At 37.4% G+C, this 21657-nt stretch overlaps 1 protein-coding gene across 2 annotated transcripts in view; it reads right to left on the bottom strand.

Annotated features, from left to right (window-relative positions):
* Positions 1–21657, bottom strand: part of ADK (adenosine kinase) — a 543033-nt gene that overhangs the window by 28533 nt on the left and 492843 nt on the right. For both annotated transcript variants that reach the window (XM_069572166.1, XM_069572167.1), the window contains exon 10: positions 2817–2903. In XM_069572166.1, the coding sequence (XP_069428267.1) occupies positions 2817–2903 (87 nt within the window). The remainder of the gene's footprint in view (positions 1–2816; positions 2904–21657) is intronic.

Here is a 21657-nt window from a genome sequence, read left to right as displayed (position 1 = left end):
CCTAAAAGAGATCAGTCCTGTTCATTGGAAGGACTGATGTTGAAGCTGAAACTCCAATACTTTGGCCACCTGATGTGAAAAGCTGACTCATTTGAAAAGACCCTGGTGCTGGGAAAGATTGAAGGCAGGAGGAGACAGAGATGACAGAATGAGATGGTTGGATGGCATCACCGACTCAATGGACATGAGTTTGGGTAAACTCCGGGAGTTGGTGATGGATAGGGAGTCCTGGCATGCTGTGGTCCATGGGGGCGCAAAGAGTTGGACATGACTGAGCAACTGAACTGAACTGAATTGAGGTTTTACCAGTAAAGTTCTGCCTAGTTTTAGCCTGCCTTCCACTTTCTCTATACTGATTTCAACACTCTGTAGTGAAATCCAGGGTATGATGAAAGTGAATCAAGTGAGGAAGCTGCCAACATATTACAAAAGGGGTTGGCAAACCATAGCTAAGGGTCAAACCCAGCCTGTGGTCTGCTTTTTTACAGTTGGAGAGCGAAGAAAGGTTTTCACATTTTTAGAGTACTGTAAAACATGAAAAAACAAAACAAGAAACAAGCAAGAAAACAAATGAGAAGAATATGCGATATAGCCTGTATATGGTTTGCAAAGCCTAACATATTTACTACCTGGCCCTTTAGGATAAAAAAGCTTGCAGGTCCCTGTTCCACACTCTTTCCTTTTTATTTACCTCACTGTACCCCAACCATAAGTATATAATGAAGTTGAGTAAGAAAAGCAAGATAAACAGGCTGAAAATCCTCTAAGAGCCCAAGTGCTTTGATGACATAGTTAACCATAATACAAATGGGTAGCTGGCTGTTCCTACTTCTTATCTTAAGAATGCCTTTTCTCTTCCTCAGAAAGTCTACATATTCCTACCTTGTACTGGAAACATTATAGGAGGTAGGGGCCTATGGAGAAGGTAATGGCAACCCACTCCAGTACTCTTGCCTGGGAAGTCCCATGGATGGAGGAGTCTGGTGGGCTGCAGTCCTTGGGGTCGCAAACAGTTGGACGCGACTGAGTGACTTCACTTTCACTTTTCACTTTCATGCATTGGAGAAGGAAATGGCAACCCACTCCAGTGTTCTTGCCTGGAGAATCCCAGGGACGGGGGAGCCTCGTGGGCTGCCGTAGGTAGGGTCTCACAGAGTCGAACACGACTGAAGTGACTTAGCAGCAGCAGCAGCAGCAGGGGTCTATAACGGAATTGCTGTTGCAAGGCTAGGAAACCCAGGCCTGAGGATCAGAAGTAGTGGCTAGTTAGGTCACCATCATCATCATATCATCATCATTATATTTACGGTGGCCTCAGGAGGTACCAAACTAAACAGCAAAGAAAGAGAATTCTGTTTTAAGTATTTTTAAATGCTTAAATAATACACACAAAAGTTATAAGTTTATAAGTTTCTGTACTAAGATTACTGGTTTAACCAATTTTTAACCAGGAAATCAATAGTGTCTCCTTAATGTATTACAGAATTTGACCCAATTCTGGATAAGGTGTTTTTAGGTTACATGGTATTAGATTTTACATGGTATTAGACCTCTGAAGCAGCATGGAATAGAAAAAACAGCTGCAAAATAATCAATGGTGAAAACTTTCACAGCAAAGAAATAAAAGATACATGAATGACAGCAAAGTAGCACCTTATTTGTTGTGTGCACATGTACTCTTTCCCAAGAACAGGGCATGGTGCATGCGACCAGTCTTGTGTTAACAGTTTAGTGATAAAAGTTTCAAAGAAGGAAACACGAAACATTTATGCTAGTGAAATAGAATATTAAAATAAAAAGAATATAAATATTTTAAACAATACTAAGTTAAAACCATTACATAATCTCAAATAAGTTTCCCATAATTCAAATTATACTCCAAGGAAAGAAGGACAAGTTCCATTTACCTTTCTTTCCTTGATGTTATGAGAACTAAAGATCAGGAGGGACTCTTTTGGGCTATCATTCAGGAATCTAAAGCTTTCTAGAGATCCTAACCTAGCTTAACTACACTTAGCTAGAAGGAGTTCAGAACTTATGAATCAGATTTTACATCAACCTAAGTCAGGAAGCCAAGTGAAAATGAAGTTGCTCAGCTGTGTCTGACTCTTTGCAACCCCATGGACAGTAGCCTGCCAGGCTTCTCTGTCCATGGGATTTTTCATGCAAGAATACTGGAGTGGGTTGCCATTTTCTTCTCCAGGGGAATCTTCCCAACCCAGGGATCAAACTGGGGTCTCCCACATTGCAGGCAGACCCTTTACTGTCTGAGCCACCAGGGAATCCCTAAGTCAGGAAGCCAAGACTCTGCCAATTTTCTTGATTTTATTTTTGACTACTCACTCCAAAAAAACCTTAGTTCTTATAAATATCCAATCATGTGTTAGAAACAGATGATACAATCAAAGGATATAATCCAAAGACATCATCCTTAGCTATTAGCATACTATTAATATTCACAACTTGTTTTAAAGAACAACAATGTGTTAACATTTCAGCTTGAAGGGCTATGAGTATGCTATGTACTATACTTGATGCAGCTTGTTTATGCAATATTCTGACAGACACAATTAATCTTGTGAAAATGACTGGGATATAGCATAATAGTAAATTACCTTTAAGCCCCAAATATGTATTTTTCTATAGTGATATACCCTTCATAAAAATGATAGAACCATATGGAAAAATATCAGGAGTTAATTCTTTAAAAGAAGAAAGTAAAAGTTATTAAATTAAAAAATCTTGGCCATGTGGCAAAGATAGGGTTAAAGGAAACGTTTAACTTATAAGTAAGAATCATATAAATGAGTCTGTACCTCCAACAAATGCATCTCCAGCTCCATTGGTATCAACAACTTCTTTCTGGTCTTGATCCAAGACAGCAAAAGCGGTGACTTCATTTTCTGCAATTAGAGCCAAAGCAAGGCAGAATGACTTCTCTTCGTAACACTCAATATACAGACTAACCCAGGAAAGCTTAAAGCTCCTACAGCATTCAAAGAGAGCGACGGAACATGAGGTCCATATTCTCCACACGAGCACTTGGGAACCAAGGTGAAAGGCCAACTGTAAGCAATGTGCTTTTGGTAATTTTCAGCACACAGATGCCATATGTTTTGTCAAGAGTTATACTGAGGGTGGTTCACATTTTTGAGGAACGACTGCAAATGGTAGCAGTAACTTTTTGGACAGTAAAAATACTTGAACAGAAGCTATGAACTAAAGGAAGTGCTTTCAAGTACTATATCATGGATCTCTAATAAAACACCAAGCCTGGCCTACAATCCTGCCAGTGAAATCTTATGGTTCAGTCACTTAGCCATGTCCGACTCTTCGGAACACCATGGACTACAGCCTGCCAGACTTCTCTGTCCATGGGGTTTTCCAGGCAAGAACATTGGAGTGGGTTGCCATTTTCTTCTCCAGGAGATCTTCCCGGACCAGGGATTGAACCCTCGAACCCTCATCTCTTGCACTGGTAGGCAGATTTTCTACCACTGAGTCACCAGCAGAGCCCTGGCAGTGAAATCCTGGATATAGTTAAAGAGCTATAAATTTAAAAAATAGAAATAATGAATCTTGGGTGTTTCTATATAGAAAATCACAATGGCACAATAAAAATATAACTACTGTTCTGAATAATACTTCATGCCAATGGCAAAGATTACTTCATGCCAATGGCAAGGATTACTGATATTAGTTGGCTTATTACAAATAACCTAATCTGGTTACTTTTTACAAAAGAGCCACTATTTCCTCCAAACTATCAGTCAAACAACAAAAGGAAAAGCTACCTCTGCCTGGGCAGAACAAAAGGGACAGTGCAATGAGCTCTGGTCTTACAGCAGTCTGGACTAGGGCTTGGTTGTTTTGACTACAGAGGAACTGAATACACTGCTTTAATCCTGGCAGATGACAGTGGAATGACATGACAGTAGTCTCCCTTATCCACAGTTTTGCTTTTTGTGGTTTTAGTTACCAGCGGTCAGCTGAAGTCTAATGGAAAATTCCAGAAATGAACAATTCATAAATTTTAAGTTCCATATCATTTTGAGAACTGTCCCAATTTATCCTGCCCTGGATGTGAATCATCCCTTTGTGTGATGTATGCCTCCCGTATGTCATTCAGTAGCCCCCTTGGTTACCAGATTGACTGTCACTGTACTGCAGAGTTTATGTTTAAGTAACTCTTATTTTACTTATTAATGGCCCCAAAGTACCAGAGTAGCGATGCTGGAGATTTGAATATGCCAAAAAGAAGCCATGAAGTACTTCATTTAAGTGAAAAGGTTTCTAAGATCTACAGTAAGAATGAATCTTCTATCTGAAATTGTGAAGAAGGAAAAAGAAAATCTGTGCTAGATTTGATGTTGCACCTCAAACTACAAAAGTTATGGACATGACTGAGTGGCTGATCACACCCACACACAAACGGTGGTTACACAGATTCAGGAACAGATCTAGACTGAAAAACATAAAAATTACTGGTGAAGCTGAGTCTGCTGATGAAGAAGTTACTGCCACATTCCTGACAGTGTTGGAACTAATTAAGGAGAAAGGATACCAAAAGCACAAGTCTTCAGTGGCAATGAAACTGGGCTCTTCTGGAAGAAGATGCCCAAGAGAAGCTACATTCATGAAAGTGCAAAGAAGGTACCAGGGTATAAAACATGGAAGGACAGATGAACTCTGGCACTATGTGGCAACACTGCAGGGCATGTGAGAAAGCCCAGAGTAATAAGAGTAGTGTGCAGGGCAAAGAACTCACTTGCTCTCAAAAACTGTCAGAAAGCAAGGGTGACAGTCACCTCATTTATTGGATGGTTTTTTTTACTCATGTTTCATCCCACAAGTGAAAAAATATTTGCAAGAAGAAAGGTTGGAATTTAAAGTCCTATTAATTATGGATAATGCACCTAGTCAACCTGAATTGTTATAAACATGAAAATGTTGAGGCTAGAAGTTTACAACTTCAGATACAACTTCACTGCTTCAACCCCTTGACCAGGGCATCATTCAGTTTGTCAAGGCCACATACACCTTCCTGGTATTTGATAACATTCGACCAGCAATTGATGCAGACTCCAGTCTAGACACAATGCCATACTGGAAATCACTCACTATTACATACACAATAATACTCATCAAAGCTGCAGTGGATTAATTAAACTAGATATTGTAAAGGCCTGCAGTCATGAGTGATTTTAAAGGCTTCCTGGGAATCAACAAAAACATTAGGAAAATCATTCATACAGTAAGAATTTACCAACATGCTCGATGAAGAAGCAGAACACATAGGAAACTATGGAGAAAGAAGTGTTACTAGATGAGAAACTGTAAGAATTTGTTGAGTCATCAACAGAGAAAGAGAAAGATTACAAAGAAGAAAGTGAAACAGAACCAGCAATTCAGACGATACCAAAATTTGCTGAAGTCTTTCAGATTGCACAGACTTTAAAGGATAAAATTAGGGAACAAGACTCATGGATGGAATGCAGTATTAAAGTTACCCTTATTATCACTGAAGGATTCAAACATGGCAGCAAAAGTTTGATGTGTTAAAAAGAGACAACTTCCAATTACCATGTTCTTCTAAAAGATTTCAGTGAAACAAACACAAACAAAAACAAATACCCTTCAACCATCAAGGATCCCCAATCATGGACATCATCTGCTGCTGACACCCAACCACTGACATCATGGCTTGATATCTTCCTTCTGACGTTATCATCAGAAGGTCAATGTTAGCTTAATAATACATAACAATATGTCATTCATCTCACCTCATTTCATCACACAGGCACTGAATCATTTCCTGTCATCATAAGAAGGGTGAATACAGTACAATAAGATAACTTTGAGAAAGAGACCACATTCATATATATATATATTTTTTTTTTTGGTTGTGCTTTGAGGCTTATAGGATCTTATTTCTCCAACCAGGGATCTAATGTGGGTTTCCTGCAGGTGGAAGCATGGAGTCCTAATCACTAGACCACCAGGCAATTCCCATACCATAATTTTTATTACAGATTATAACTATTATATTTTATTATTAGTCATTGTTGTAAATCTCTTGCTATGCCTAATTTATAAATTAAAACTTTACTGTAGTTATGTATGTATAGGGACAAAAAACATAGTATATATAGGGTCTGCTACTATGTAGTCTCAGGAATCCAATTTGTTGGGACATACCCCCTGCCAGTACAGGAAACTACTGTATTTGCGATGAAATCTGGCCTAGAGGACATTTGTAAAAGATTGAATAGTGCTTTTTATTGGTGTCTGGAACTTCTCAAACCACAAATTTGCATCCTTTCTGGTGATAGATGTGCCCAAAAAACTGTAACCTTCAATCTCACCTAAGATGAAGAAGGAGAGAAAAGGAGATCTTGGAAACTTTAAGGTTTTAATGAAGAAATTAAGACTTTCAAAAAGCATGTTCTGCCTGCTTTTTGCTACCTGCTACTAATGGATACTTTCAACAAGAGATAAACAAAGTTAAGATAATGAGAAAAAGATCCTCCTGGGAAGACTGATGCTCCAGAAGAAGACTCATTCACTTCATGATCCCTATGGCTGTAGATGCTAAGAAGACTTCACGTTAGACGTATCCATCTAAAAACTATAAGTACTACCTTTCCACACTTTATAACACAAGACATACATGAAGTTGACAAGGTTTTGATTAATTGGAAGTTAAGGCATAAATATCCAGGATTAAATTTCCTAGGGAGTATGTAGTATAGACTGCTATACAGGCCAAAAAAAGAGATATAAATAGAGTTTATTGGAAACAATTAGGAAAGGAAAGGGCTACAGTCTGCTTTATGGGAAGGTCTGTACCATAAATATTTATAAAGAAATCTGATTTTATTACTTCCAAGTACAAGTCCTACTATAAAGGGAATTAACAATTATAAACTAGAACGAATAGGCACTAAACAAGTAAAACGAGCTAAGTTAATGACACCATTACAATTTATAATAGGGTTACATTATGTAATAATATGTCTATAAAACATTTTAGGTAATAGAAGAATTAATATAAGAATTAATTACTGGATTAGAGATTTGAAAATAATTATCAATAAATGGTAAGTAAGCCACAATTAGATATAATTCTTTGATTTCCTATTTAAATAAGTTATTGATTTTTAATTGGATAAATCTTTATGAATAAAACCTAATTCACAATGGGAGAGTTCATCTGAATTATGTTCTTAAGAATCACTTTTGGTCTACATTAGCAAAAATTCTAAGTGAATGAAATTTTACTATACTTTTTTCTGGATGTATGTGTAGATTCTTAAAATCTTTTATCCTTAGGTGTCATGTGAAGTTCAATTTCCTAAAACAAAGTAGAAATATTTTCTACCTTCTGTACTTGTTAATATAAATAATATATGAGAATATGAAGAATGTACAGAGAGCTGTCGTAAACTGGTATAGACACAGTCCAGGCTCTACTATCTGCTGCACCGTGTGTGCTCAGTTATGTCCGACTCTTCGAGACCCCACAGAGTATACAGCCCACCAGGCTCCTCTGTCCATGGGGTTTTCTTGGTAATAAAAATGGAGTGGGTTCCATTTCCTCCTCTAGGGGATCGTCTCGACCCAGGCATTGAACCTGCATCTCCTGCACTGGTAGGTAGATTCTTCACCGCTGAGCCACCTGGGAATCTTTTATCTGCTGCATATCAAGAGCTATACTATGAGAACTCTTCAAAACAATAACCCCCAAAATTCCAAGACCTTGAATGGTGTTTCAAATTATTGAAAGGGGATTAAGCAATGTTCAGTAATATTCAATTATATTTTCAGTAAATTCTTATTTTGAAATACAATGATCTAAGCTGTTTTACAGAGCTATTTTTTTAAAAAAAATCCACAAACTAAGTAAATGGGTTTTTTTGCCGGCATGATCTATTTCATAGCCATCTAGTCAATTTATTGCATGAAAATACAAAGTACTTAACTAAATCTGAAGACCCATTTATATGCATGGGCATTATTCAGCTAATGAGGCCCAAGAAACTCACATGACTCTAACTGAGAACTAGTTTTCAAAGGTGTGAAATGGGTCTGGAGTAGCTGTGGGAAAAGTAGTAAAAATAGCCATTTGCCTTAGTTATAGAAAAATGACACTGTTAGTTCTGATCAAATACGAGCTTAAGTGCTACTGTCTCTCAATTCCTCCCAATTTTTTTTTCCTCTCACTTTTTATAAAGTAAGAAGGGAAAGGGCTGGGAATTATTATTGTTTTTAATTAATTTATTTTTAATTGAAGGATAATTGCTTTACAGAATTATGTTGTTTTCTGTCAAACCTCAACATGAATGAGCCTTAGGAATTCTTAAATCCCTTCCCTTTTGAACCGCCCTTCCATCTCCCTCCCCATCCCATGGGAATTATTATTATTCCTATTTTCCAGACTTCTACAATAGCACAAAATCATGTGCTTCCCTAAACAGACAGGAAACAAACACTAACAATTCAGTTGATACCAGATTTGTTTAGTGTCAGTATCATTTATTAGATAAGACCTTAGGGTATTTTCACTCAGAACAATCAAATTTAACATACTTAAAATACAAAGCAATAAAAATCAAACATTCTCTGGACAGTTTATACAAGCAGATAATTTACTCCTCACTTTACTGTGACATATGCCTTACTTCTCAAGCACTTAAGAGGCCAGTCTGGCTAGAATCAACTATAATGTTAAGTCATTTATACTAGAGATGGTAGTTCATACAAATGCCAAAATATCTAACTCAAAAATAATAATACAAATTCAGTCACTCAATGCCACACAACCAGACTAAATGTTCCTGTAGCTTTACCACTACAAAATGAACTATATATTTTAGCACTATACACAAAGTCCCAAGACAGTTAATATCCTTAGGAAATTTTGTTCAAGGTATATTAAAAAGCCACATGTTGCCACTGTATCAAAAATGTCACCTCTAAGTTGTAGTGAAGATACAACTGAAAAAGATAGAAAGCAGGATAAGAAGTAGACAGGCAGATGATTTTCAGCCATAAAGTAGATTGTAGTCAGTCACCACTTCTGCCACTGCCTCTGATGAGCATTACCAGTCATGGAAAAAACTGAAAACTGATGGCAAAAATTTCACCAGAAAGTGATAAGCACTACTGTTTAAAAACCTGAACTTCTAAGATTCTTTGCTTGTTTTTTATTAACCTTTTTTTTGGGGGGGAGGGGCAGTGTGTGGAGATAATTTGAAACTGGGCTTCCCTGGTGGCTCAGTGGTAAAGAATCCATGATGTGGATTTGAATCCTGGGTTGGGAAGATTCCGTGGAGAAGGAAATGGCAACCCACTCCACTATTCTTGTTTGGAAAATACCATGGAAAAAAGAGCCTGTCGGGTTAGTGTCCATGAGGTTGTAAAGAATTAGACATGACTTAGCGACTAAAAGACAATTTTAAACTAGCAGAAAAGTTTGAAGAAAAGTACAGAGAATGTTTATTCAGATCTATTAGTTTTTCATTTTGTCAAAATTTATCAACCCTCTGATATGTATGTATATACACATACACACATATTTTTATTTATTCTTTCAGGTCACTTGAGCATAACTTGCATATATCATGTCCTTTATTCCTTAATAATTCAGTGTGTATTTCCTAAGAACAAATATATTCTTTTAGGTTACCATGGTATAGTTGATAAATTAAAAAACTTACTATTATTATTAAGTTTATTAATTATTATTTATTATTTCCTCTAATCTGTATTCCATAATTGAATTTTATTAACTGTCCTAATAGGCTTTTTTTTTTTTTTTTTGCTGCACCAGGTCTTAGTTGCTGCACTCAGGATCTTCAGTTGTGGCATGCAAACTCTTAGCTGTGGCATGTGGGATCTAGGTCCCTGAACAGGGATCAAATCTGGGCCCCTGGCCTTGGGAGCATGGAGTCTTAGTCACTGGACCACCAGGGAAGTCCCTTAATGTTTTTATAGCACTTTTTTTTAATCCTATAAGATGCAGTCCAGAACCACACATTGCTTTTAGTTATGGGTTTTTAAAAAAAATTTAACCTTTCAATTTTTGTTACAAATAATACATAACCTATAGACTCCAAACATTAATCTATAAAAAGAAAGACATGGTATAAATTCCACTCCCTAGTCTCTCCCATTTCCCATTTCTAGTCCTACTATTTTCTAATCTGGTTATCACTGTTATTACTTCCCTGTATCTTTCCATAATTTCTCTATGCACATACAAGCAAAATACATAGTTATTTTTCTTCTTTTTATTTTATTTATTAAAAAAAATTTTTATTTTTACTTTATTTTACTTTACAATACTGTATTGGTTTTGCCATACATTGACATGAATCCACCACGGGTGTACATGCGTTCCCAAACATGAATCCCTCTCCCACCTCCCTCTTCTTTTTATTTTAAACAACAACAACAAAAGAATAACACTATGCAGCCTGCCCTGGACCGTGTTCTTTCTCTAGGCGATCTTTCTATGTTGGTAAGCAATGTCCCCATTATTTTTTATGGCGGCATAATAGTCCATTAAATGGACAGTCCTTTTGTTTACTTAAACAGTCCTTTACTGATGGACTGTTAGGTTGTTTTCAATATTCAGTTATCACAATGTTTCAAAGCACTAATGTTTTTAAGTAGACTCTAAATCTAATTATTTGACTTAATAGCCAAGTCAATAATATCATTCCTACTTTATACTGGGAACTGACACAAGGGAATTAAGTTGTTAAACAAACAGCATGAAATATGCCTGTGTCACAGAATAGGAAAAAAAGGGAGAATCTAGGAAATAATTTTTCTTTTCACTGTGATACACAAACCAGGATATGAGCAAAGACACCCTGCTCAGACTGCTCTAATAAACAGGATAATGAAACAGATGACAAATTCTGCTAATAATACAGATTTATAGAATACTCCTAATTAACAGGGACTTTGGGGGGAATGAAGAACTCTGGGCTAATTTAATTTTCTGATTAAAGAAAAAGCAGAAAGTCTCTTTAGTTGGAAATCTTTCTAAATGTACTAATATAATAACATACCATGACATCCCTGCTTTAATTAGTTTAGTTTATTGAACTCAAATGAAAATTTTCTTTGATAATAGAGAATCTTATAGCACATGTTAGTGTTATTATTCTGAACATCAATCCTTATTGTAGTTCCAAATGTATAAGCGCTTTCATGAAAGGCAGAATAAATGGAATGATGGCAAGTACACTGCATTAGGACTCCACTGTTTGAGTCTGGTTTTCGCTCAGCTACTTTACTCAACAAATACTTACTAAGAGCTTATCATCTGTCAGGACCTTTGTTAGAGAGGGAGAATACAGATGTGAGGAAACATCTAGTGAGGAAACACAAAAATGAAGAAGATAATTTGAAATAACAATAAATGACATTAAGGAAACAAATAGGATGAAAAAGTATGACTGGGGAGGAGAGCTAATTTAGATGGGTGCTACTTCCTCACTGAGGAGGTGATGTTTGAATTGAGACTACAGTAGCAGGAAGTAGCCACATCAGGGGTAGAATACTCAATACAAAGGACCTGGGCTATAACAAGCTTGGTTACCCTCCATGGGCGGTATTTTGTTATACCAGCCCAAATGGACTGAAATAAATATACCCACATACATATTAAAATATGATAAATGTAGAAGTTGTCATTTTACACTGGGAGAAGAAAGTTTGTTCAACAAATTGTGATGCAACTATTTAGTAACATTCTGGAAAAAATACAAACTTGTAGAATTATTTTTCTATATCCCATAGTTCATATATAAGTTCCCTACCTGAAGTGTGCTTTATCTACCTTTGATTGGAGAAGCCCACTTATCCTTAAAAATTTAATTCAAGACTGCCCCCCCCACCCCCTTCCCCTTCTCTCTCTTGCTGAGCAACTCATCCTTATAATTAGGTGAGATTGATCAAGACAGGCATCCATGACAAGGGGGCTTGGAGCCATAGTGGGCCAAAGTGATATTAGAGGTGACGTAGAGATGAAGAGGCAGTGATCAAGACCATTCCCAAGAGAAAGAAATGCAAAAACAAAAACTGGTTGTTTGAGGAGGCCTTACAAATAGCTGAGTAAAGAAGAGAAGCGAAAGGAAGGCAAAGGAGAAAAGGTAAGATATATCCATTTGAATACAGAGTTGCAAAGAATAGAAAGGAGAGATAAGAAAGACTTCCTTAGTAATCAATGCAAAGAAATAGAGGAAAACAATAGAATGGGAGAGACTAGAGACCTCTTCAAGAAAATAGAGATACCAAGGGAATATTTCATGCAAAGATGGGCACAAGAAAGGACAGAAACGGTATGGACCTAGCAGAAGCAGAAGATATTAAGAAGAGGTGGCAAGAATACACAGAAGAACTATAAAAAGATCTCAGTGACCCAGATAACCACGATGGTGCGATCACTCACCTAGAGCCAGATCCTGGAGTCCGAAGTTAAGTGGGCCTTAGGAAGCATCTCTATGAACAGAGCTAGTGGAGGTGATGCAATTCCAGTTGAGCTATTTCAAATCCTAAATGATGATGCTGTCAAAGTGCTGCACTCAATATGCCAGCAAATTTGGAAAACACGGCAGTGGCCACAGGACTGGAAAAGGTCAGTTTTCATTCCAATCCCAAAGAAAGGCAATGCCAAAGAATGTTCAAACTACTGCAAAATTGCACTCATTTCACACGCTATCAAGTAATGCTCAAAATTCTCCAAAAGGCTTCAACAGTACGTGAACTGTGACCTTCCAGATGTTCAAGGTAGATTTAGAAAAGGCAGAGGAACCAGAGATCAAATTGCTAACTAACATCCATTAGATCACAGAAAAAGCAAGACAGTTCCAGAAAAACATCTACTTCTGCTTTATTGACTATCCCAAAGCCTCTGACTATGTGGATCACAACAAACGGTAGAAAATTCTTAAGGAGATGGAATTACTAGACCACCTGACCTGCCTCCTGAGAAATCTGTATGCAGGTCAAGAATCAACAGTTAGAATTGGACATGGAACAACAGACTGGTTCCAAATTGGGAAAGGAGTACATCAAGGCTGTATATTGTCACCCTGCTTATTTAACTTACATGCAGAGTAAGCTGGGCTGTATGAAGCACATGATGGGATCAAGATTGCTGGGAGAAATATCAGTAACCCCAGAAATACAAATGACACCTCCCTTATGACAGAAAGCTAAGAGTAACTAAAGAGTCTCGATGAAAGTGAGAGAGGAAGGTCAAAGAGCTGGCTTAAAACTCAACATCAAAAAACAAAAATCATGGCATTCGGTCCCATCACTTCATAGCAAATAGATGGGGAAACAATGGAAACTGTGACAGACTTTATTTTGGGGGGCTCCAGAATCACTGCAGATGGTGACTGCAGCCATGAAATCATAAGACGCTTGCTCCTTGGAAGAAAAGTTATGACCAACCTAGAAAGCATATTAAAAAGCAGAGACATTACTTTGCCAACAAAGGTCCAGATAGTCAAAGCTATGGTTTTTCCAGGAGTCATCTATGGATGTCAGAGTTGGACTATAAAGAAAGCTGAGTGCTGAAGAATTGATGCTTTTGAACTGTGGTGTTGGAGAAGACCTTGAGAGTCCCCTGGAATGCAGGGAGATCCAACCAGTCAATCCTAAAGGAAATCAGTCCTGAATATTTATTGGAAGGACTGATGCTGAAGCTGAAGCTCCAATACTCTGGCCACCTGATGTGAAGAACTGATTCACTGGAAAAGACCCTGATTCTGGGAAAGACTGAAGGCAGGAGAAGGGGACGACAGAGGATGAGATGGTCGGATGGCATCACCTACTTGATGGACACGAGTTTGAGCAAGCTCCGGGAGTTGGTGATGGACAGGGAAGCCTGGTGTGCTGCAGTCCATGGGATCGCAAAGAGTCGTACATGACTCGGCAACTGAACTGAACTGTGTAGTGTTACGGAAAAAATTGAGCAGTCAAACATCAATGGCTTTCTCCTTCCCTCCATCCTTCCTGTCCTTTTCTTGTGGTTTAGTCCTAATCACTGCAGTAGTGGGATACAGGATACTACTGGTACTTTAAATGGACCCCTTTCCAAAACCATGTATTTCTTCCTGAGTACAACAGTAAAGATTTTCAAATGGATATGCAGGTACAAAGCTATTCTCCATTATCAATGAAGATGCTACGGATACCACTACTTCTAATCATGGGCTTCCTATTGGTAAGATTTCCTTTTGAATTGCTTGCTGGTGGTGGCAATGGTAATGTTGTTAAGTTTGCAAAGGAAAAGCTGCATCAGATATGAGGGAACCAATGTTTCCTTTTTTATCCTATGGATTAAGAAATCTTAGAGCAAGAAAGCATTAATGAAATATCACTAATGTTTAGTGCAATCTGGTTTGCAGGGATGATAATGCTTTAAGGTAACGTCGTAGGTTTAAAAGGAAACAAAAAAAATTAAAGTCTATACTATACAATAAAATTAAACTTCCTCAAAGTATGGAGTGAATTTCAGAGGGCTCCGTGACAAACACTGATAAAAGTTATGAGTACTGTTTACTGTCCAATAAACTAAATTGGATTCACAGATCACTTGACTACTTGGAGTACAGCGATAAGCACTAGTAAACAACGATTTTATCCAATTTAAACAGAACACTTTTCTTTATTGAGGCATTTACCAATCTCTCTTGCACTTAAAAGTAGATTAAAATGTATAAACGTATGGTTAATTACCTGTTTGAAGAAAACCTCTCAATTACAATATTTTATACTGCTTTTTAAGCTTGGTTGTACTCCTCACTATTCTTTATGAACAGAATTTGTAGCATCAGATTTTTGAAAAGTTGCAGGAATAGTTTAAGGATCATACTCATACCCCTAAGTAGATTAAAAAGAATGGCACAACCCTATTAAAAAATGATAAAGACCCTCTTTCCAAACAGGCTGGTGTCTGTCATCTAATACTGAGCCGATTACTGCTAATTCCTCTCAGAACTGTTTCTACTAATAATCCTTAGCTGCTGCTTCCATTTTCCTGTCCAAAGTGTCATTCTAGATGTCTATTACTCTTCCGAAGTCACCAAATAATTGTCACCATGAGAGGCTAGAATAGAAGCCATTAGGTGTCAAGTCTTTATACTTTGCTAGTTAGGTTGAACCACTAGATAGTTCTTCAAATGATACCAACCCCCCTCTCAAAACCTAGCATCTTTGTTTCTGAGACTGGAAGATGAGAGATAATTCAATTTAAGAAAACCATCTTGTACAGCTTTAGCGGATACTATTGATGCTCTAGTTCATGTAAATGGCACGTGCTAGCCTTGGTCTGTTTACAGTCCACAATACCACTTATACTTCCTCAGATGACCCAGAGACAAAATACAAATTGGTCAGGCTGTAGAGGTCAGTGCTGCATGGCTGGTGTCCTTAATTGTGTGGGGTATGACTTCTTGACATTGGTTACATCTGGACAGAAGAAATTTAGGCCTTGTTATTAAAAAAAAAAAAAAACTCTCTGTTTTAATACTGACAACTTGCACTAGTATTCCCAAAGAAATAAAGAAGCGTCAATAGGCCAGGTATGAATTTATTCACCTATTTTAATAGCACATTCTAGATAATGTTAAGTAAATGTTCTCTGTGAGCAACATTTGGAGAAGGCAGTGGCACCCCACTCCAGTACTCTTGCCTGGAAAACCCCTGGACGGAGGAGCCTGGAAGGCTGCAGTCTATGGGGTCGCTGAGGGTCAGACATGACTGAGCGACTTCACTTTCACTTTTCACTTTCATGCATTGGAGAAGGAAATGGCAACCCACTCCAGTACTCTTGCCTGGAGAATCCCAGGGATGGGGGAGCCTGGTGGGCTGCCGTCTATGGGGTTGCACAGAGTTGGACACGACTGAAGCAACTTAGCAGCAGCAGCAGTGAGCAACATTTGCATCAGCAGTTTAGTTTTTATTTTACCAGAGTGGTAACTGATAAGGAAAGGGAAAAGCCTTCAAGCTTAGCATGAAGCACATTCTGAAAGCTTAGAATTTGAGCGTCTGTGGCTATGGTTCACATTTTCTGGTAGTGATGGCAATCCCCTTAATACTTTGAGAGTGAAGGGAACACATACTGGATCATACAGGTGCCTTCTACCTATATCCAGGTACCGTGGTTTGAAAGGGATGCAGACAGAAACATCTTTAACACCATCAGGGAAAGTCAGGGGCACACGTTTTCACCCTCTTTACAGAATAAATGCCATTAAGAAATATGAAAAGGTGAAGAGCTTCTCTAGTGGTCCAGTGGTTAGGAATCTTCCTGCTAATGCATGGCACAGAGGTTCAACCCCTCGTTGGAAAGATCCTGTATGCCATGAGGCATCTAAGCCCAAGACCTGCAACTACTGAAGCCCACGCACCCTAGAGCCTGTGCTTTGCACCAAGAGAAGCCACCGCAATGGGAGGCCCACGCGCTGCAGCTAGAGAGGGGCCCCCACCGCTACAACTGCAGAAGACTTGTGCACAGCAACAAAGACTCCTTCAGAGACAAAAATAGTTTTTTTAAAAAGAGAGAAAATGTGAGCATTTTATCTAACATATTCCAAGTCTATGAAGTCACTCTAGACATCATATAACAAGTCTTTCTTATAATTATATGTTTACATATTTAGTGGGAAGAAATGGAGATAATTATTGAAATGTAGCAGAAACCCATTATTAGGTACATAACAAATATTTGGTGATTGACTAATGGTAGAATTAAAAGACTTCTAAGCTAGGAAACAAATACATTTTCTCATAAACAAATTTTTAGATATTATTTTAACAAAATAGAGGAAACTTCTGTATTTCTCAAATATTTTCTTAGTGGGTACAACAGGGATTACAATCAACATTCTAAATATATAACAATCTAATTTGAATTGAAACCAAATTAGTTTCAACACCACACAAAACCTATGCTTCCATATTATTCCTTTTCCCTATTATGATGGTGCTATAAATTGCATCTTTATGCAGATGTGTCCATTAACGTATTTGTAATTACTGTTAAATGTATTGTCTTTTAAATCATGTATGAAAAAAAGAGGAGTTAGAAACTCAAAATACAAGAACACTGGCCATTCACCTTTGTAACTACGTTTACTGGAATTATTTCTTTACATGGCTTCAAGTACTGTCCAGCATCCTTTCATTTCAGCCTGAAGGGTTTCTTATAGGGCAGGTCTACCATTAATGACATCCACTGGATCATCGAAAAAGCAAGAGAGTTCTAGAAAAACATCTACTTCTGCTTTACTGACTACACTAAAGCCTTTGACTATCTGGATCACAACAAATGATGGAAAATTCTTAAAGGAGATAGAATTACTAGACCACCTACCTGCCTCTTGAGAAATCTGTATGCAGGTCAAGAATCAACAGTTAGAACTGGACATGGAACAACAGACTGGTTCCAAATGAGGAAAGGAGTACATCAAGGCTGTATATTGTCACCCTGCTTATTTAACTTACATGCAGAGTATATCATGAGAAATGCCGGGTTGGATGAAGCACAAGCTGGGATCAAGATTGCCGGGAGAAATATCAATAACCTCAGATATGCAGATGATACCACCCTTACAGCAGAAAGTGAAGAGGAACTAAAGAGCCTCTTGATGAAAATGAAAAAAGAAAGGAAAAACGTTGGCTTAAAACTCCACAATCAGAAAACTAAGATTATGGCATCCAGTCCCATCACTTCATGGCAAATAGATGGGGCAACAATGGAAACAGTGATAGTCTTTATTTTTTTGGTCTCCAAAATCACTGCAGATGGTGACTGCAGCCATGAAATCAAAAGACACTTGCTCCTTGGAAGAAAAGTTATGACCAATCTAGACAGCATTTTAAAAAGCAAAGACATTACTTTGCCAACAAAGGTCCAGATAGTTAAAGCTATGGTTTTTCCAGGAGTCATGTATGGATGTGAGAGTTGGACAATAAAGAAAGCTGAGCACTGAAGAATTGATGCTTTTGAACTGTGATGTTGGAGAAGACTCTTGAGAGTCCCCTGGACTGCAAAGGAGATCCAACCAGTCAATCCTAAAGGAAATCAGTCCTGAATATTCATTGGAAGGACGGATGCTGAAGTTGAAACTCCAATACTTTGGCCACCTGATGCAAAGACTCACTGGAAAAGACCCTAATGCTGGGAGAGATTGAAAGCAGGAGGAGAAGGGGATGACAGAGGTCGAGATGGCTGGCTGGCATCACTGACTTGATGGACATGAGTTTGAGTAAGCTCCGGGAGTTGGTGATGGACAAGGAAGCCTGGTGTGCTGCAGTCCGTGGGGTCACAAAGAGTCAGACACAACTGGGCAACTGAACTGACTGACTGACCAGTAGTGAACTCCTCTAGCTTTTGTTAACTGGAAATATCTTAATTTCTCCCTCATTTTTGATGTAATATTTTTAACAGATATAAAACTCCAGTATATATAAACCCTTGTTTTCAGATGGTGAATTACAAATGACCAAAAAAGCTAACCCACCAAGGAGATTTTCCATGATTCACATTGCCTTTTAATTTACTGAAGGTCCAGGAAGATAAAATTGTAGTGTGGGCAAAGATCAATGTTGAGCTCAAGCTAGGAAAGCTTTGCAGAAATTGGTTGCTGATTGTACTTTGATAATTAAATACACAAACCTATGATCCTTTTAGGCTCACCTAATTAGTATCAAATGAGTTTACTTAATTATAGTTGTAAATTAAATGCACAGGGTTTGCCTCATCTCAAATAATTACATGTGCATTGTAATGTGAATTATGGAACATTAATTTTTAGTTTATCGATTACTCCCTAAACAGAGAACAGGACTCATTATGACAGAGTTATTATCATAGCAGTTTTGATAAATAGCTCCTAGAAAAGGTTCCTGAATAATGTTTGCATATAAGTTCTTTAAAGGAAAGGTGTGCAAGTGTCAGAATTGGTACTACACATTTACGCAAAGCCCCAGCATAGACAAATGTTTTCCCTGAGGTATTTTAAGTGAGAGACTTATATATATAGATATGCATGTATATCTATATATATGCACGCATATAAAATCTCCACTCTCATTCTTCAGAGCTAGAACTTTTTCAAAGTTTATAGCAGAGGCTGTAACTACTTAAAACTTAAAAAAAAATGTTTCTAGGCAAAATGTTACGTAATTACAGGTCGAAGCGTTACCTCCAGCACATGGGTTCTTGGAATCCCTCAGGTGGAGGAAATGATAGGCCAACTGTCATGTTAAGAAAGCTTCTGTTATGTTCACTATACCCAGAACAACCAAAAAATGGGACAAAAACTCTATATATTCTTCTACTCTGTGGATACTTTACTATAGCAATTTTTTTCTTCCTTATGCAATCTTTAAAAAGAAGTGCTAGAAGATGAATGAAGAATTATTACAGGTATAAATACAGACTAATCAGGGGGAGAAAATATTCTAAATATTGAAATGTTTCAGACCTAATTTCATGAATAGGCTTTTGGTTTTCCTCATACACAAAATACATCGAAGTAAAAATATGAGATTTTCTTGTTTAAAAGATACAAACTTTCAGACCAGTCCCTTGCCTGACTTACTTCAAATGTACCTCTTATTTTTCACATTTTCCTGCTCCTGTTTTATTATGAGACAATTCCCACTGACCACACCAATAACTGTAACCGGACTTATATTATTTCCTCTCATTTTTCTTGGCTATTTTGCAATGTGTGCCAAAAGAAACTCCCTGCTTCCGCAGAGCCTGAAGAATGCACTTGGTTGCTTGCTACAAACACTCACATTTTGCTAGTTAGGGATAGTGATGTTATATGGCTTCAAAAAGCAACAAAGGCGATTAAAAAAAAAAAGCAACAAAGGCGGAGACTGAACAGATATGTCAAGTCTTCCTCTGCATTTACAATTTCTAACTTTGGCCACCATAGTTTTTTTTCTCAGTATACTTGTAGTTTTCTGCCATTTCTCCCTCTGAGTATAGAGACTTGAGAGGAAGACCTCAGCATAATAATTCTGTATTAATTCAGCCCAATTTTGGCCTAAAGCAAACATCTAATTACTCGTGATTAATTCTGAAGAACATAACCCACTTTCATGTTCAGTGGATCTATGTTAGAATCTAACTAGTGGCTTCCCCTCATTTTTCACTGCCTTTCAGTCTTTTCTGTGTTAACTTAATCCCCAAAGTGACTGAAAAATCATAAACTGCCGTTCTCCTACTGCACAAATTATCTATATTATACAACTCACATTTCAAAGGACTTACATTATTAGTCTTGAATTGTGTGTTCAAATTCAGATTGAATTCAGACCTCTCTGTAATAAATGACAAGATGCATGAGGGTTGCCTATGTAATCTAGGCAACCATAATTATACAATTATTGATGAAGCTCCTGTTGATAAACAATGCAAACATTAGGAAATACTATTTTGCAATTAAATGGTGAAGAAAGCTGTTTATTGCCTTCCATTCTCTCCACTGTTAATAAGATTGAAGTTGCAGATGTTCTTGTATGCCGCATTGATGTTAAATGGTGCATGATGCTCTAGGTGGTTCCCATAACCTTGCTTTGTCTACTATGAACTGACTCAATTGATATGATAATAGAGAAAAGAGCTGGGCTGAACTGGCACAATTTGCATAGCCTTGAAATTTGTGATCGTTGGACAGCCAACTGCTCCTAAAAGTTCTTATTCAGTCGTCATTGACAACAATGTGTTAGACAAATAATATTTTGGAATTAACCACTCAGGTGGGGACATCAGTTTACTGAAGCTTTTATTCCATCAAACAAGTTACTCATCAAGGCATTTCTAGAGCTAATGACAGGGAATTTTATGATATTCCTTGGGATCATTTACTATTAGATTTAACACAAAGAAAGCAGACATCATTCAGGGGGTCACAAAACAGTGGTAGCACTTACAGCTTTTTGACACAGGAATTATATCTCATAAAGCCTGTATTTTCATCTCATTATTAAATAAATATTGTATTTTAGAGTAAGGAATAATAAAATCTTGATGCTGCTCAAAGCTTTCCTCATTAAAAAAATATGAGAACCTATACAAATATAGTAGGAATCAGTCTGATGCATGAAAATAAAAGGACATGTCAGAGAACCTCAAACACTGAAGAAAATCCCAATACCTTACAAAAACATTTTGAATAGTAACAGGAGAACAACTAGAGAAACACTTTAACTATAAAAGAGGACTGAGAATCTCTGAGCTTAGAATTTAAGAGCGTACATGATGAATGAAAAGATAAGAGACAGTAAATGGGTGCACAATGAAACAATGAAGAACAGAGATGTGCAAATAAATGGGAAAAATGTTATTAAAGTTAAAAAAAAAACCATAAAAATAAAAATCCTAGGAAAGCTAGGATGAAAAATTTAGTGCTAATGAAGGTATAATACAAAACAGAGAACAACTGGGCTATGCTGTAATACCGGGAGGTCACTATGAAAGATTTAACTCCCTGAAAAACAAATTCCATTATCACTACTGGGAAAAGAGGTGGGGCAGAGGAAGTTAGAGAAACACCAGATGGAAGAAACTGTGCGCACACAGAATTAATGTTTTAAAGAAGAGCAATGCGA

Source organism: Ovis canadensis, chromosome 25 (assembly GCF_042477335.2).
Source record: "Ovis canadensis isolate MfBH-ARS-UI-01 breed Bighorn chromosome 25, ARS-UI_OviCan_v2, whole genome shotgun sequence".
NCBI classification, from domain to species: domain Eukaryota; kingdom Metazoa; phylum Chordata; class Mammalia; order Artiodactyla; family Bovidae; genus Ovis; species Ovis canadensis.
The sequence above is the reverse complement of the archived record's forward strand: the minus strand, read 5'-3'. Positions and strand labels throughout refer to the sequence as shown.